The sequence below is a fragment of the Stylophora pistillata genome, chromosome 5 (genome assembly GCF_964205215.1).
Source record: "Stylophora pistillata chromosome 5, jaStyPist1.2, whole genome shotgun sequence".
Classification (NCBI taxonomy): Eukaryota; Metazoa; Cnidaria; class Anthozoa; order Scleractinia; family Pocilloporidae; genus Stylophora; species Stylophora pistillata.
This window is the reverse complement of record NC_142523.1, coordinates 19,067,853-19,085,840: the sequence shown is the minus strand read 5'-3', so window position 1 is coordinate 19,085,840 and position 17,988 is coordinate 19,067,853. Positions and strand designations below refer to the sequence as shown.

Below are 17,988 nucleotides of genomic sequence, written 5' to 3'. Positions count from 1 at the left end.
AATTGAGTGACCAATCCTGTTTCGCGTTATAACACTTGTTTGGAAACCTCTTCCAAATAAGGAGAGATGAGAGACTACCTCCGGCACAAACTATGACGTCAATTTCAATGGCGCCATTTTTGTTGTTCGCGATTCAGACAGAGTTTTGAATATTTTTATTTTTCGCAACATTTCTCGTGGTAATCGCAAACGAAAATCTGTTTCGATGCTCATTCAAACGATGGAGAATAATGAAGAAATCCTTCAAGCACTGCATGGTAAGTCTCAGTGAGAAGTTGGGTTAATTACGGGCAATGAAATTGGAATTTTCTCAGTGTACCATTTGTGATATTCGCGGTTCTTTTGACGATTTTTCCGGCAGAGTTCGAGAGCGCGACGAATGCAGAAAAAGTCCTTACACAAGAATTAGAGGACATGCTATTGTACATCGCTAAGACAGGGAGAGTCTTGTAAGTGTTCATCTGTCAAATGATTCTGTAGCTAACGTAATGTCATTTTGAAATGTTAATTTTTTGTTACGGAAGGTCGCATGTGTTTGTTAATGAATGCGATCAAGGTTCCCTCACATACTTCAATCGAATTTTGGATCTATTGTTATTTTTCGTCGTAAATTAGAGGATTAGCCGGCAGGATTGTATGCTTCTGTCACGTCTGTGTTTACAATGTACACGCCGACAGCAATATTTTGTCATACTACTTTCAAGCCATAATTTAGCTAATGCGATGGCCAGCGGATTTAAAAACGTGGCTTGCTCGCAAAAAAAAAATGGGGTTAAGGGTTTTCTTGCCACTAGTCTAGCAAATTTTTCTTGGCCATCGACCAGAAACTCGCACTCCCCCGTCCTTTACAAGTCACACGGCAAAATTATACCAAATTCAGTGATGAGCCTCTTCTTCCAACTAAACCACCCTCCCCTATCACATTCCCCCCCATCCTTTCTGCTTCCTAACCTGAAGCCCTTACCCTCTCCATTGCAGTGATGGGGTGGGGCTAGAAGAAATGACACATGGGAATTGTTTTTTTGGTTGAAGTCACTTTTGGTGGCACATGTATCAGTTCAGCAGCAACTTGCAGTTTGCATTGTTATGAAATAGTTTCATTCAGGTGTCACTTGAGTAAAAAAAAAAAAAAAGAACACCTGTCCACTTCAAGTGAAAAGCAGTCACTGCACAAGGCAGTGCCATCTAATGAACTTGTTTATATCCCTTCTCTGTTGAAACAATCTTGTTTCTTCAACTGTAAACTGATGATTGTGTAGACTCAATCCAATCCAGAGCTCCCTTAAAAAAAGAGTTGGTTGGCACATTTGCCCACTCACCCATTAAAATATTCTACTAAGGATCAAGAGAAAGAGAAACAAGAGACTATGCCTGGTAGCAGAAATGTTTTACTAAAAAGTCGCGGAGATCGGCGAACAAATCATACTCAGTATGATTTTGATCCATCACTCAGCTGAAAAACAGCTCTCATTTGAAGAGAGCTAAAAAATATTGGTATTTAAAACTTCTGTATTGAATCACTTGACAGTTAGTCAACATACTTCTCATTGCAAAGTTGATGGCTACACTGCAATGCTTCACGTAATAGAATGAAGTCTGTCTCCATGAAATCAGTTGACTTGATCATGACTTCTTTTAGGTGTTTGTATCTCTAAGAGTCATGGAACAGCAGGAGGGAGAAAGAGAAAGATGGGAGATAGGGGCATTTGTTTGTTTTATAATTGGACCAAAGATCAGCAAATGAATCAGGTTTTTCTTTTTTTTTTTTTATCAGGTGGTTGCCAATCGGCGACTTTCGTTAAAATTTAAGTCACAAATGTATGTTTTCACTTGCCATGGCAGAGGTTCATTTTAGGCCGTGTGAGTGGATTTCTAATAGGCCATTTCCTTTACTTATGTGTCATATGCCCATGGCACACAGCTTTCCCAATCACTGCTTCTCCTCTTGCTGTTCACATAGAAACTGCTCAACTATTTATAATTGGCAACTAGGCCCAGGGTAAAGCAGGCCAATCTTATCTGCAGGAAATAAGCATAAATTTTTTTATTCATTGGTACAGATTTCCCTGGAATTCTTTAAAACCTGTCTTCTTGTTCAAACTTGACAAGGTAAGACCTGAAATGTTATTGTACTTGTACCAATAATACTTTTACTGTGTTTTTTAAACTGTGTAGACACTGAGTAGTAGAACTACATGTCCTGGACAGAGCTGAATAAGAACTGTGCTTCTCACAAGTAGGCCCATGAATCCATAACAACAAATCAATGTGGAGGTAATTTCAAGAATGTTGAAAGCCCTAATATGGGACCCTCCACAGGAATTTGGGTAAAAAGGTGAATGCACGGGCACGCTAAAATAACACACTGAACAATAGGTAGTGAGTTAAATGACACGCATGCGAGTCTGCTAGCAGTGTGTCAAATTGCACGCCTAATTAAAATTTTGCTTTTGTTTTTGTCGTACGCTGAAAACAAAACTGCATGTTCAGTTGAACAAAGAAGTGTGCCAAGCCCGTAAAAACAAAGAAACCGTGCAAAATGACATGGTAGCGAGCAAAATGGCACACTAGTGAGTGGAATGGCAAACTGACGAGTGAATGGCACATTGACGAGTGAAATGGCATACTGACGAGTGAAAGGGCACACTAGCTTATCATGCTCAAGTCCCTGAAAAATGCTGTTCGAAACTAGTGACAGAGTCATGCGTCTTTATTGTGCAATGATTTTCATCTTTCATCCAATAACCAAAATTGGATAGTTGTGACTTCTCACGCGAAAACGTTCCGAACAGTAGCCGTTCAAACAGTGAAAGGAATGGCAAGCGAACAGTTGATGAATGGCTAGGCAAGCCGTTCGCAACAGATACCGTGAATGGATGAACAGCTAATTAAAATTTTCAAACAGAAGAGGTGGAACAGATGAACAGCTAATTGAAATTTTCAAACAGACGAGGTCAAACGGATGAACAGTTAATGAAAACTTTGGAATGGATGAGGTCAAACAGATAAATGGCTAATGAAAAGTTTCTAATGGATGAGGTTGCAGGGATAAACGGCTTATGAAAATTTTCGAATGGATAAAAAACGGCTAATAACAAATTTTTGAACGGCAGCGGTCGAATAAGTGATTGCCTGTAGAAGTTATTTGAACAGATGGGCTCGCAAAAACGAACGCCAACACGGGCGTCCCAGCAAAAGTCTCGAGCAAAAGCGAAGGATTATTTCATAAAAGTGTCACACATTGTGCGACACGGTGTTAAGTTATGCGAGAAACCATTGAGAGTTTGAATGCATTATAAGGAATAGTATAGGGAACATAAGTGTCTCAGTTCCAAAAATCCCGAGGCACTATGCTGAAAATGAGCATTTTCTACGACAATTTCCACGCTTGTTCGTGTCTGCCAGAGCCTTTGGCTCACAAGGTGGACACGGCCATGCAAGAGACTTGGGTCTTAAGTTAATTTTATCCCTACCGGCCTCTTGTGCAGCCGTGTAGGATAGGATAGGATAGGATAACTTTATTTATACATGGTTTTTCCATCAGTTGATTAAGTTAATTCTATACTAGAAACCTATCTATCTAACTACAATAATAATTTGATAACAACAATCAAATAAAAGAAAGAAAGAAAAAAAAAAATTCTGCTTTTCATGGAGGCTGTGTCTAAAATTTACTTAGGATTAAGATCTTACTTTAAACTGTGGCGACTTAATTTAGATTTGAAATCAGTCAGCGAAGACGCTGTCTACCTTGTGAGTCATACACTTCTATGAACCCCACACTATAGGGGAGTCCTTGTTTACAATATTTGCCTCATTAGCATAAGCGATTCAGTTTCTGATGGAGCTAAAAATAAATCAGTTCTGAATATCGAAAGGTCAAAGTACGATTAACTCGGCCAATGAATATGAGCCTAGTACATTGAATACTTTTTGTGCAACACAGGTTTAAAAACTCAGAATTTTACATAGAATGTATGAGTTCATTAGTGCTTTTGCCACCCAGAAATTTTGCAGTTTTTGATGGACTATTTCTCCTTGACTATTACACCCAAAGAGCTAAAAATTTCACCATGTACTAAGGCTTTGTAGCTCTTTAGCTGCCTGAAGTCAATTTGTATCTAACATGCTTCCTTCTTTATGCAAAGCTGTATGTAAATGAGCAAAAATGTAAACAATGACATCAGCATGAATCCGCCTATACCTTCTACTGAGCGACAAGAACACAGTATCTCCAATAAAGAGAAAGTTGCCAACTAGAGTGTCAGGTTTCTCTGTAGAATTTGAGAACTATGGCTTTCTCCGACATATCAAGGTCCATGAAGTCAAATTCCACGTGTTCGGTGTCATTGAAGTCATCACAGGAATCACTGTCTGAACTGCTTCTCTCAGACTCCGAGTGAATGGTTTCCTCCTCATTCTTGTGCAATACAAAGTAGATTTCTGACACGCTTTCCAAACGTTCCAAATTTCCCGAATCCAAATTTAAACACTGATATTCTTCTTGATTACACTCCATGATATAAACTAGACAGATTGGTTTTCCCAATGACTGAGAGATTTTGTGTTTCTGTAACTATAGCAGCAAAGCGTGTGCCATTGTGTGAGTCTGTGACTGGGCTCAAGATTTGACTGTGAGGGGTCTGGTGCTAGACCAAGTGAGAGTTCTCTCACTTGATGTTGTTAACAGCTCGCTTCTGATTGCTGTATTTTGCTGACACACTAGAAAAATATTATTGTATCTACCTTCTTAAATTTTATTGTATGGTATTTTTTTTGCTCAGAACAGTTCCATACTGCTTCAAATTTAAATTAAGACCAACTCAAGAACCGACTGAGTTCGTTCAAATGTATGCGTTAGCTTACTTTGGGAGTTTATATTAAAAATAGACCTCGTCTGAGTTTATAAACTGAAATATAAAACATTCAGGGGTTTAATCCAGTATGTATTTTTTGGTTAGCACTGTTTCTTTTCTTTTCTAGTTTCTTTTTAATGATTTGTATCGCCAGATGGACATTCAAGAATTTAATACTTCGAGGCTTTTAATGAACACTCATAATGGTGACTTTTCATTTCTCGTTGATCCTGCTATGTGTCTTATGGCACGCGTGCAATATGACACCCATGCCTTATTGCATGTGTGCCAAATTGCATGTTAAGTGTGACATTTAACATGCCACCTGAGACAAAAGCAAACAAAAGCTACCGTGACACTCTTTGTTTTGCTTATTAAAATGCGCATATCTGTGACCTTATGACATGCTTAGCGTGCCGTGTCATGGCACGCGTGCCCATGCATTCACCTTTTTCCCAAATTCCTGTGGAGGGTCACATATCCTTCATCCATTTAAAATTGCTTTTTAGTAAAGGACCTGTGGGTCACATATTCATGTTATTGTAGCCCAATCTACAAAAATGCATTTTTTACATCAAAATGTAAAAATTTGTAGCCAAATTTCAGCTTGTGTACAGAAATAAAACTATGGCGTCCAAAAGATACAGTATTTGGTTCTACCATTTTAGTGTGGTGTTGCTCTGGTTTCAAGTGTGAACTGGTGAAAGTTCTTAATATGTGTAGATGTTTTTCAGCTCTGTCGAACAGCATGTACAGTACTGTGCATTTATTCAGTTTATGTTAATTTCTGAATAAAGGCTGATAGTTTCGAAAGAAACTGTTTGGGGCTGCGTCGGTGGGAGTAACGAAATAATTTGGATATATCAACAAAGTTGAAATGGTAAATTGGCCACCATAATGATTACAAAAGCTGACGTTTCGAGCGTTAGCCCTTCGCTCCGACGAAGGGCTAACGCTCGAAACGTCAGCTTTTGTAATCATTACGGTGGCCAATTTACCATTTCAACTTTGTTGATATATCCAAATTATTATGTTAATTTCTGTTTTGAATGACAACATGTAGTGGGAAAATCATGTCTTTTAACAGCAGAATAATACCTTAGTTTGTTTGAATGAAAATAGCTCTTGCAGTCAAAATTCAGGCAGATAATTCTCTGACCTCTGAGCCCTATTAAACCCCTTGTGCAGAGTGTTCAATGCTGCCTGCAGTTGTTTAATTGGTATGGATATTTACAAGCAAAGACATGGAAATGAAACAATTGTAGGTAATATACTGTGATGTAGTCCCATGTAGTTTTAAGCAGGGGAAGTGAGCATTTATTCTGCAAGAGTAAAGCTTTACTGCTGGTTTTTACAAGTCCTGTTGCTTTTTTATCTCCAAGCACCCAAAAATTCAGCTACCCTAGCCATGATTCTTCAGAAATGTTGTTTTCCCAGAGGTTGGCAGCATGGATAACAGCAGCTTAGAACAATGTCTGCTTGATATGTTTCCAATTCCAAAGTGTGCATGTTGTTGTAAGATGCATTGAGGTATAAGCATCTGTCTGTGCAGAGTTATGCACCTGTATATTTCTGTGCATGTAAACTGTGTAATCTATGTCAGGTAACAAAACAGGCTGAGAAACAAAACCTCAGCTCACTACCTGGTTGATGTCCTGTGACACAGAAAGAAGTTTTCATTTAGTTGTTTGGGATAAAAATTCTCCCTTACTAGTCAGGTGTATAATTTTACATTAACTTCTTAGGCATGTTAAATTTCAATGAATGTGACTAGAGGCTCTTTATGTTCTTCAGAAGTTACTTTGGGAAATTTTTTTTTTTCATACTGATCAGTGGAGGCTTGTTCATGTAAACAGTTAATGCCATAAATGAACCTGTCATCATAGGCTAAATTTGACCTTGTTTCAATCATGTGCACATGTTATATGTACATGTATTTTTACATTAACTAGGTAATGCGAGAATTCTTCGAGAGCAGCCCATCCAGGAATGCTTCATCCTCTGAACCAACTATTACAGCAGACTTTGAAGTAATGAGGCAGAGACTTTTGGATTGTCTGGATTCATTCACAAGGTAAACTTGATGATGATAGTGGTAATAAAGGATTTATGTGGTACAATTTCTATATGAATATGCTCCAAAGTGCTTTACAACATCCCCTGCTAACCAGTGCAGAGAAGACAGGGCGCAACACTAACTTTTCAACTTACTAGCCAAGTGGCTGGTGACATCTTAGATGCTACGACAATGTCAGTTCGTTTACCAGCCAAACTGGATAAAGGAGGACCAAAAACCACCAACCATAACTGAATTTCTACTAGTCTGTGGCTAGTGGGCTACCATTAGTGTCGAGCCCTGGAAGATGTGGAAGATAGGACCTACAGTTTACCATTCTTATCTGAAGAGACTAGAACAGCAGCTGTTTGCAGATGTCTACGTATGCAATACATTTCCCTCTGTTATTTTAAGACCCAGATTGTTGGGCAATCTGACACTACAACCTGAACTAACCATCTTATAACATTTAAGCTTTCTGGAGTGTAGTAATACTTAGACATAGTACATTATATAAACTTAAACCACATGACACTTACAGTGTACATGTACTGGCAACTAAACAATTCAGCATGTACAGTTTCTTGTATTTTTCAATTTCTCTGAACCTTGAATCCAGATTAAATGTCGTAAACATGAACATTTAGTAACTAAGGGTATCATTGAATTTTAGAAGATCTGAAGTGCTGCCCCCCCCCCCCCAAAAAAGAAAAGAACTGACAAAATAATTCTAATAAATAAGTGATTAAATAACTAGATAAAAGCTGTTGTATGGGAAGGGTAATATGTTAACTGTTTTGTCACAAACTCCCCCATCCTGAATGTGTAGGCGTAATTTTCTCTGCGTGACTTATTCATTAACAACTCAATTGGCAATTCTTCTTTACATCTGTGATAGATGAGAGTCTCATTGGATATTTTCTTCTCACTAGTGCACCCTTTACTATTCAAAGACTGTGTGAGTTGATGATGGAACCCAGGAAAAACTACAGCAACAGTGAAAAATTCATGAGAGGAGTTGAAAAGGTACAGTAGAGTGTGAGTCACAGTGTGCTTTGGTAGTCAGTCATACAATGCATTTGCAAAGACATTTAGTGAGGACACTTGGGCATTTGATTAACAAGTCAGATTGAAACCTGGTGGTCCAGAGTGTGAGACCTGTTGTACTGGCAATCTCTGTTTGGATGGTTTTATTGGTGGCGCTGAGTTGAATTTCTTTGTGGTGCGTGTACATCTGTGCAACTTGGAAGTAGCAAACACTGATCTGCTTCATATCTTGTTGGATTGGAATTTGAGTGGATTGCTGTGTTTCATCTTAAAACCCATCCTTTAACTGTCATGCTATTTAGTTGGCTACTTTACACCATGTGGTGTAAAATCACCATACAATTATCAAGCAGTAACCCTAGTCTACATCAATATTTGTCCTCCATTTATTCCCAACAAAAGGAAAAAGCCAGCTCAAGAGTTCCACTTATTTTAACTTTGCATGGAAGAAAAATAAGTCTGTTTTGCATATTGCATCTGACACCAATTGTGGTAGAGTCCAGTGATAACGAAAGTACAAAGCTGATCTTAAATACTGCTGTAGAAAGTACAAAAAAGCCAACCAAATTTGCTGTCAGATGCAAAATGTAGACTACTGCTTCATGAAAGAACTTTACTGACAGTACACTTACAAACTGAATGAAACAACAGCAACACATTTTCATACAGTATATTTCTTTGGACACAACTGGGTATAAGTTCTACAAAAAGTGGTGACCATCACTGTTTACCTGTTAACTCCCAGAAGTGATGAATATGTAACTTCTGCCTATAATATCCACACATTATCCAGCAAACAGGATATGAGAATACTCAAACTTATCAGGCACAAGTTATCTTGATATAATGTCAAATTCCTATAACTAATTTACAAGGAAATGTGTAGTTAGAGGGGAGAATTAACAGTACTGTTAGGTCTCGGGAGTGAAAGGGTTAATGTTACAAAGAGTATATTGATCTCTTTGGAGATGTTTAATACATGAAAATCACTCTACACCAGAATCTTCCTGGATTCACCTTAAGATTGCAGTGTCGCTGAATTCCTGTCACAAAATACATTGATTTTAAGTGTGTCTGAAGGGAAAGGTAACTAGTTGTGTTTTACTACTCAGCACATGTACATTGTATTTGTGCAGTGGGGAGATCAGCAATTTTTGCAGGAGTAATGTTGACCAGAGTATTTTCTTCCTATGGCAAGCAAAGGAGCTGTGGCTTGAATTGCTCAAGAGCACACCATAATCAGTCACTTTGTTAACCACCGATTTGTCTTTTGGTTCTGTTTCCATTTGCATATCTCAACTTGTGGACACTCTTATTTTCAGAATGTACTTGTGGTTAGCACAGTGGATTTTGGCAGAGATGAAGTTACTGTGTAAGTACATAAAGGTTTTATTTTTTAATGCTCCCAGACCCCTCAACCCTTATTAGTGACTAAAAATGTAACTTTCGTTACAAATTCACTGCAGCAAGTAATTTATAGGTGTTGATAAACTTATCAACTTGACAGAGCTACATGTATGTTGACTTACTGCATAAGCACCAAGTTCTTTTAAATAATTCAGAGAGAAAGTTCAGTAGCCGTAAAGGGGAATTCCTATGTCGTGCTGTAATCTTGGACGTTTGAGACTTTGTCAAAGAACATCCACTGATACTATAAGGTGGTTTGCAACCAATCTCTAGAGACACAGGTAACAATGGTGAAAGGAACACATGCTGGTGGACGAACAAAAGAAGCTAATGAGGTATCTATTGTTTACGTCCACCAACATGGCGGCAATGACGTAACGTGCAAACCACCCATGCGATTCTTGAATATCTACGGTATTGTAGCTAAGTAATGTTTTTTTTCCATCAGCGATGTTTTTCGAGTGAATGTTGCATAGCGGATTTCTTTTCTTATTTCTGCCAGCTATGGACTCACTAACAACATTGATGGGCAGCACACGTTGTCAAATGTCCCTAATGGTCCAGTTACAAACGGAGTTATGAGCTTAGGAGCCTCGTCTGAGGGAAGCTTTGTCGCAGACCATGGTTACGATGAACGACTTTCGCCCCATGTCACGCCAGATAACGTGACGCTAAATGTCACACCAGGCACAAATGGACCTACACCCTTAAACGCACATGAAAATGGGCATGATACTCAAGAACATTTTAATGAAGCCAATTCAACAGCCAATTCCACCGGAGTGGAATCGGAAGCCTCGTCAGTTCCACCAGAACACGAAGTACGCGAAGAAAAGAGTGAAATACAGAGTACAAGAGACGCAGAATATGTTGAACTAGAGCAGGCGCCACAAAGAGATCGTAATGATGGGTTGCCTGTGACTTGTGCATCTGGGAGTCCTGCAGAAGAAAAAGAAGCCACCCAAGTACCTCAGAAAGATTCAATACAACCATCAATAACGGAAACAAGTGAGTGGAGGACTTGAAATTGAACGAGTACAGTGTTATACAACCTAAGGAAAGTCAAGTGTGGTACATTTGAACATGGATTTCTTTGAATCACTCTACACTGTAACTCATTCCACCCTCATTCTGAACCAGAAGAAAATAATCAGCCGTTTTTCAATCCTCAAAAGCCTGTTGAGGTAACAGTGCCTTCCCTTGCCTTCCCGTGCTCTCCCCTGCGCTACCCTTCCCTACCCTCCCCGCCCCCCCTCCCCTCTATCTCTCGACACTTCTTTCCGTTTTAAGCACGCGGAACAAAAGAAAAGGGACGGAAAACCTCTTAAAATAACACAATGAAAATTACAGAATAAACGAATTTTAATATTAAATCAATCAATGAATCACTCAAAAATTTGTTTTAACATCACATCCTTTCGACTATTTTGTCTTATTTATTTTCAAAACCTTTTCTTTAATTTGATTTTCAGAAAGTGACTCAGCCGAGCAACAGACTCTTGAAAGAGAGACTTCAAAAAGCCCCGAGAAAATCGAAACAAATGGAGATGAAGAGCCGATGGATGAAAATTAACATACAGTGTATATGTACTTCAGTTCAGTGATAATGTTCCTGTCTATCAACAAATGACTGCTCCCAATTCCTTCGAGTTTGAAAGACAAGTAACTTCACAAGATAAAGTGTTCATTGCCGCATCAACTACATTTTTTAACTGACACATTTAAGTTGTTTAGAGCGGTCGTTCAAACGAAAGAACATTCTCTTGTTTGCATAATTTTTATCTTAGTAATATTTTGTCAGTGTTTGTTTTCTCATTCACTGTTTATAATAGGGAAAGTCCTTGTAGACCTCAAAGAGAATTTCCAATTTTTATTGTCCAATCAAATTGCAACGCTGGCTTTTATGTTTCCCACTGCAACCATTACTTTGCAAACATGTTTCGTACGACTTAACTTCTCCCATGTTGGAGAGTCAGACTTAATTTTTTTACCAATCAAGGGAAGTTCTGCGCAAAGATACCTTTTTCTTCAGTTATATACTTTATACCTTCGCAATTAGCACTGTCCATAGCTCTATCCATAAGGTCAACTTTTCTTTACATATTCCGTTTTATTTTATGCGGTTTGTCTTGAATGTCCGTGTTCAGGAATCTCAAAGGTGTCATTTCTGATTTTGATTCCCTCCTTTTTTAGCTTCCAAGTCGTAGCTGCTGCTTTCTCATTATTTTACCCATTCCTTTCTTCCAGCCTTTGTTAACCAACGCAACTCTCTTTTTTTTTTTTTTTTCAAGTTTTACACTCTCCTCCTTCAGTGGAGGATCAACTATTTTTGAGACTCTTTTCTCAAGTCATGATTTGGAGAGAGAGAGAGAGAGAGAGAGAGAGAGAGAGAGAGAGAGAGAGAGAGAGAGAGAGAGAGAGAGAGAGAGAGAGAGAGAGAGAGAGAGAGAGAGAGAGAGAGAGAGAATGGATTTCCGTAACAGAAGTTTCTCTAAAGAAACACTGACGCTTCGATTCATGAGCTCTATATAACTTAACTTGGGTCCAATTTAACATTAAACAGAGGCTATTATATCTAGCGTAGAAATTTCTTTTTTATCCATAAATAGGAATTGCCTCCCTTAAGTGTAGAGAACCAAAGCAAAGAATTAAAATAGTCGAAAAGTATTATTCGCAATCTGCCTTCAAATTAATTGCAAACGCGTCGATCAATTTGAAGCTTCAAACCCTAGCCTAGCCCTAATCCTCCCCTCCCCCACTGGGCATTTAACTTTTGAAGACTGCTCTAATTTCTCGCCCCCCAGGGCCAAAATTGTGTTCAAATGTCCTACTTAAGTCCTGGCTTCAGGGGATGGTAATTTTCGCCGTAACAGGCGAGATCAGCGACCTTGACTTTCGTGTTCACCTTTTCTTCCAAGCTATCTGTTCACAATAGTGAATTCTACCTTTTGAAAAACTCATGAATTCCGCTGGAATGACTTGTGTGTCCGGTTCAAATTCCCACCCCACCCAGACAAGGTTCGAATTCCCTAACCCCGTGCACTGAGAACAGTCAAATGTCCGTGCTGGCCTTTTTGTTTCAGTTGTTTGGTGGAAAACCTGTAAACTAGCTTCTAGCTAAGTGTTTCTCCACGTTTAAAAAAAAAATGTTAACTGTTAACTGCCTGGTGGGATGGCTGTTGAGGCTTCGTGTTTAGAAACTGTTTAATTTTTAGCAATTATACCGTTTGAACGCGAATTGTTTCTAGGTCACGAAACGCTAAGCTCTTTAGCAGTGTAGTCCCAGGCACTCCGTTAATCTTTCCTTCCCGACCGCTGGTCAAGAGAGCTGCCGAGGATCGAAGACCGATCCAAGTAGTGATGAGCACTGAATAAGGAGCGAGACATTACTAGACTAAGTACCCATTTATCAACATTTTAGCCTCTAATTGAAAACTGTCAGTCACATCTGCAGAATTCAGAGTGTCATGGTTCTAGATATCCTATGATCACAACTTTTTTTCGGCTCTGTCGTAACCCCTCGTTTCCAGGGGGTAAACACGAAAGGAGTGGGTCTGCATCTAATTAAATGGTTTCTGCCTTGAAATATCCGAACGCAGATTGCAAGTCTCTCTGAAGATTGCGGGTGTGTTTGTGACTCTGTTTGTTATTATTTTTGTTCTTATTTTCTCCAATGCATGGCTGGTTGGAAATTGTCTTTGATTATGTAAGCTGCTGCCCGACAGCTTTGTGTACGTCACTGGATCAGCCCCAGATAAGTCCATCGTAGGCGTCGATATTTCACTGATTTGTGCGAGCTTGAAAGTGACCTAAGATTTCAAACCGTACCTACGGGTTAAATATCCGACGACTCACATTTAAAAGATTGTTGACCTCGCGATTAAATACACCGTAATCGGACGTTTTTGATCTTTCGATTTCCGAAGGAGGTCGATTCCTTCGTGAATTGGGCGATCGATTCAACAAAGTGGTATGCGGAACTTTTTAAGAGTATAACTGTAATCGATTTGCTGACTTGACTTTCATTCAGTCTGTTCTGATCCGAGAGTTAGCGCACAAGTTCAACATTGTCCATTTAGGTAAGGAGTACGCTATTAACAGTTACATTGCTGCGAAATAATTTATATCAAGATATTTTACGACAGCAAGAATACATATAAGACTCGCATTGTAACAATATTTTGAACCAGCTTGCTTTCTGTTGACATTAGAAAATATGGAAATTCTGTGGATAAAAATCTCGGAGACTCGGAAAACCAGCTGTTGAAAGAGGTGTTGTTGAAAGAGGTGTTGTTGAAAGGATGATAAATAAATTAGTGCACAATTTAGTTTACTGCATGTGATGCTGTGATTGCACTCCATTCAATTCAGTTACCACTTTATTACATCCATTTGAAACTGCAAAAGTCTGTCACTCAGATACAAGATTTTTTAGTTTGTACAAATGTTTTGTTGATCCAGTTGTGACCAGGTTTGCTGAAAGTTACCAAAGTTGTTTTTTATTTCCTGCAATTTGATTGGTTTCTCTAAACATGCAATTAGCTGTCATGTATTATTAAAGCATCCTCATTGGCTGGGAAAAGATGCAATTTAGAGTAAGAAATGGTTGATTTGTAGATAAATCGTACCAGTGAGAGCCAATCAGATCACAAGAATCACCAGTACTAGTGATTTCAAAATGAATGTAATGAAAAAAGGAATTTTTTTCTTTTGGTGCAGTTGCCCAATAATATTCAATTGAAAGAGAACATTAAATTCATTTTACCAGAAGCAAAGCCAAAGTAGAATTTCACTTTCTTTCTCCATCTAATTTTTACACTGTTCTGCATGTTCTGAATATTTATTTTATGTTAATTCTCCTCTCTCCAATTTGTTCACAGATACTAACAAAGATGGGTGGAAATCAGTCCAACTTGCCTCCTCGACCACTGGGCTTTGAATACATGTGTATTGCTGTTCGTGAAACAGACAAATTTCGTGTCATTCTTGGCACTGATCGGGAGATAAGCATTATCCGCCAGGTTATTCAGGAATCATGGCCTAAAGGGATACAACAAGAGACATTCAAAATGAATGGTGTACATGAATTCAAATTGAAAGGAAATCCATTCTGTGTTGCCACTTCATCAAGTGATGCAATTATTTCCAGGAAAATGGCTGGAAATGTTCTGCACAGGCTTTACCATGATGGATGGAAGTTACAAATGTCAAGTGACCTAACACAGACAACTGATCTCACAACCTGGATTTTCAAGAAAGATACCGCTGCCATCTGTCCATCTTTGCCATTTCTTATTGTGGGCCTCAGCAGTTTTGACAGTTTGATGGTGCTAAATGGTCCAATGGATCTCCATCACTTGTTCAAAGATGTCATGGAGAAGTCCTGGCCTCAAGGAATACAGCGATGGACGTATGAGAATGATGTTTTAATGATCAAATTGAAGGGAAATCCTTGGTATGCAAATGGTGAGGATACAGTTCATGCAAGAGTGATTTTACACACTCTCATTGGGGCACTGCAGGTCAAACAGTGGAAACTTTATGCAAATTCCAACCTAAGAAGCAGCGCCAATACTCTATTTTTTGAGTATGATCCTAATATTGTTCCTGGTATGCAGTTTTCTCCCATGCCTGGAATGCAGCTCTCTCAATCGTACTTCACAGTCAGTCTCAACAGTCATGACTTGTTGAGACTGATTGGTGCGCCAGAGGGGCTGGTGTCTGCTGTTCGAACCACTCTTCAGACTTTCTGGTCAAGAGGCATTCAAGAAGAAAGAGCCTATGCCACCAGTTGGCAATTTAAGCTACGAGGCAATCCTTGGTGGGCATCAGGTGATGAAGCTGTGGACTCAAGGTTCCTGGTTTTGAAGATACTTGAAGCTTTGCAAGCTTATGGATGGAGTGTGGCAGCCAGTATTGATTGCTCGAGGAAAGATTCTGACAAGAGTAGTGTGATCTTTAAAACATCACAGCCAACTCAGTCTCATTTCTTCTGTGTCAGTTTGCATGAGACTGACAAGTTGCGGCTAATAAATGCACCCGAGGATGTCACAAAGGTGTGTAGTCATCTATGTAAATTTTACATTAAGTACCTTTTTAAAGAAAAAAATTTGCCATGATACCCAAGATCACCCTAGGGGTCAGGTAACTCTGAAAATTTTGCCATTTTTTATCAGCTGTTCATTTAAAGTATTCTCAGTCTAGGAGGGAAAGGTTACTTGCAGTTTGAAAGTATTTTTTGTGTGTCACTAATGCCTGTGGAATTCAGAGATCAACTGAATGCATACAGACAGTCATAACTCGCAGTCTCCCCTCAGAGGCATGGAAGTCTTGTTTTTGTCACCTACTCTTACTAATAACACTGACTAAATACAAGGAAAATTATCCCCTTTTACTACTTTTGAGTTCTCATTCTGGGTGAAGAGAGCAGTTTTAAGTTGTAAGCCTATACTGTCAATAACCAAGTGCTCAAATCTGACTGGTTCTTCACAGCACAATTATTGGCTTGTGCTACACCAAACTCCCACTTGACTTGAGGAAGCACCTTTAACTGATAAAGTTTGACAAGTTTGACATTAATCAGGGTCAATATTTTCCTAATTACTCCCTGCATTGTACTCCACTCAGTCCCATTCACTACCAACAATGTTAGTCTCATTGTCACAGTATTTCATACATTGATCAGTTAACTTGCTCAAAATTAAAACAATATGTGCAGTAATGCATACTTTTCACATTTCTACAAATTGGTATTTTTTTTAATAACATTAATTGTACAGTTTCAATTGAAGTGTCTGTTTTATTGTCTTGTTTCGCTCAGATTTGTCAGGATGTGATCCAATCCCAGTATCTCCTTGGCATTCAAAGGGTGCAAATTTATGGTAAAAGCCTTGAGTTTAAATTTTTGGGTAACCCTTGGAGTTGTGGAATTGATGGTCATGATGGTATCCATGGCAGAAGTATGTTACTACATATATTTGCTGCTCTGGCGAGCCGCTTTTGGCGACCAGTCATGTCAGCAGATGTGTCAGCCAAATATGTCCACCAGAAAGATGGTCCTGATTATCCATTAGATGTGGATTCTATATTCTTCACGTATGATCCCACTGCAGCATCACTATCTGCACCCTCCTATATGCAGCCACCGCCCTATGGCTTTCTTCCACCCAATCAGCCCCCACCACCTTTTGCTCCACCTGCCTATGGGGTATATCCAAATCAGCATTAAAGTGGTATGACAGAGTCTTGCATATTAAATGATTTCGACAAATGGTGTTCCAAGAGAAGCTTTTGACTGTAATACTGCACAACAAATCGTCTGATAAGAGATTTATTATCCAACACGCCAAATTGTTATTTCAGTATGGGGGGCGAATTTCGCGGATATTTTTGGAGTACAAATTTTGCGTGATATTTGTACTCGTCTCGCACGTTATTTGTACTCCACGAAGCATAGTTGGATAATAAATGTCGATACATTATATAGTGGAATGAAAGCAAGCTGGCAGCACAGAAAGTTTTTCAGTTTCGTTAATTCAGATCTCAACGAAGATAATGTCACATCGGCGGATGTAACAGAAACTTGGCTTTCAACTGTCGGCAGATCTTTAATATGTTATTCACCGCCCTACTCAAGATTATTATTGCTTGACCACGAGGTCACGTGATTCAGTGTGAAAAAAAGGTTAACAGTCATTGTAATCCGCCCAAATCACTCGAAATTGATCAGTTACTGGTATATTGTTATCATAATGACGTAGAGTGTTAAAAGAACTATTAAAAGAAACTATAACTGCCATGGGTGACTGATTCTTTAATAAGGACAAACAACTATAAGGCAATTTTCAACACGACTTTCGGAACGATTAATTGCAATAACCGATGACGGCGGCCGGCATAGATCGAGGAAAGAAACAAAATGAAGCGAAACGACACGTTAAAAATTTGTTGCAATATTGATAATTCCCTGTCTAGCAGCGGAAAAGCTGCACGAAGCGATAGGATAAAATGCAGTCGAACTTTCGGGACAAAACTGCACAAACTACGATGAACAATACGGTTTAAATACACGCAATGTTACCGTAACGTTACGAAATGACACAAAGAAAGCGCACGCAAAACTTTTACTATAATCAGCACTGTTTGAACTGAGAACAATGAATAAACGAAAAAGAATGAGGCGTTTGCGATCTACAGAAACAAACCCTTTGAATTAAAAAGTACTTAGCAATTCAGAGTTGTTCACAACGTTTTTGTCGTGAAAAGACGTTATCAGATGCCATCGTCTTTGGAAAAATTGCCTGAGGAAAAAAAAACTTAAAATAGTTATCGATTATTAGTTGTACTATGAAGTATTTTATGGCTTGTCAACACTAAAGGAGAAGGGCATTGGGGTTTGCGGTTTTGTGGTTTTGGCTATTTTTTAGATCGGTTTTTTGATTTTTGTTCCAAAAAACTTCGGTATTTCGGTTTTGTTGTCTATTAAGTTTTGCGGATTTTCCGTTTTCAGCATTTGGTTTTCGGTTTTCGTCAAAAATTTTGACGGGTAATCGGATTTGGTATCCGATGTGCTCTTTCGGTTTTTTCATATTGGGGTTCCGGTTTCCCTTTGATTTGAGCAGC

General features: G+C 38.8%; 2 protein-coding genes across 3 annotated transcripts; both read left to right on the top strand.

Moving 5' to 3' along the window:
* Positions 1 to 80: 80 nt before the first annotated feature.
* Positions 81 to 11,078, top strand: LOC111339511 (serine/threonine-protein phosphatase 4 regulatory subunit 2-B). Its single transcript, XM_022946185.2, has 8 exons — positions 81 to 257; positions 362 to 449; positions 2,061 to 2,109; positions 6,809 to 6,930; positions 7,845 to 7,938; positions 9,282 to 9,331; positions 9,869 to 10,374; positions 10,839 to 11,078. The coding sequence occupies exons 1-8, from the start codon at positions 206 to 208 to the stop codon at positions 10,937 to 10,939; spliced, it is 1,062 nt and encodes a 353-aa protein (XP_022801920.2). The 5' UTR covers positions 81 to 205; the 3' UTR covers positions 10,940 to 11,078.
* A 1,615-nt stretch (positions 11,079 to 12,693) lies between these two features.
* Positions 12,694 to 17,164, top strand: LOC111339512 (uncharacterized). Of its 2 annotated transcripts, none has more exons than XM_022946186.2 (3): positions 12,694 to 12,991; positions 14,247 to 15,422; positions 16,187 to 17,164. In XM_022946186.2, exons 2-3 carry the CDS (start codon positions 14,259 to 14,261, stop codon positions 16,592 to 16,594), a joined length of 1,572 nt encoding a protein of 523 aa, XP_022801921.2. In that variant the 5' UTR covers positions 12,694 to 12,991; positions 14,247 to 14,258; the 3' UTR covers positions 16,595 to 17,164. The 2 variants fall into 2 exon arrangements, with proteins under 2 accessions (XP_022801921.2, XP_022801922.2); XM_022946187.2 differs by lacking the exon at positions 12,694 to 12,991 and adding an exon at positions 12,998 to 13,445.
* Positions 17,165 to 17,988: the final 824 nt, after the last annotated feature.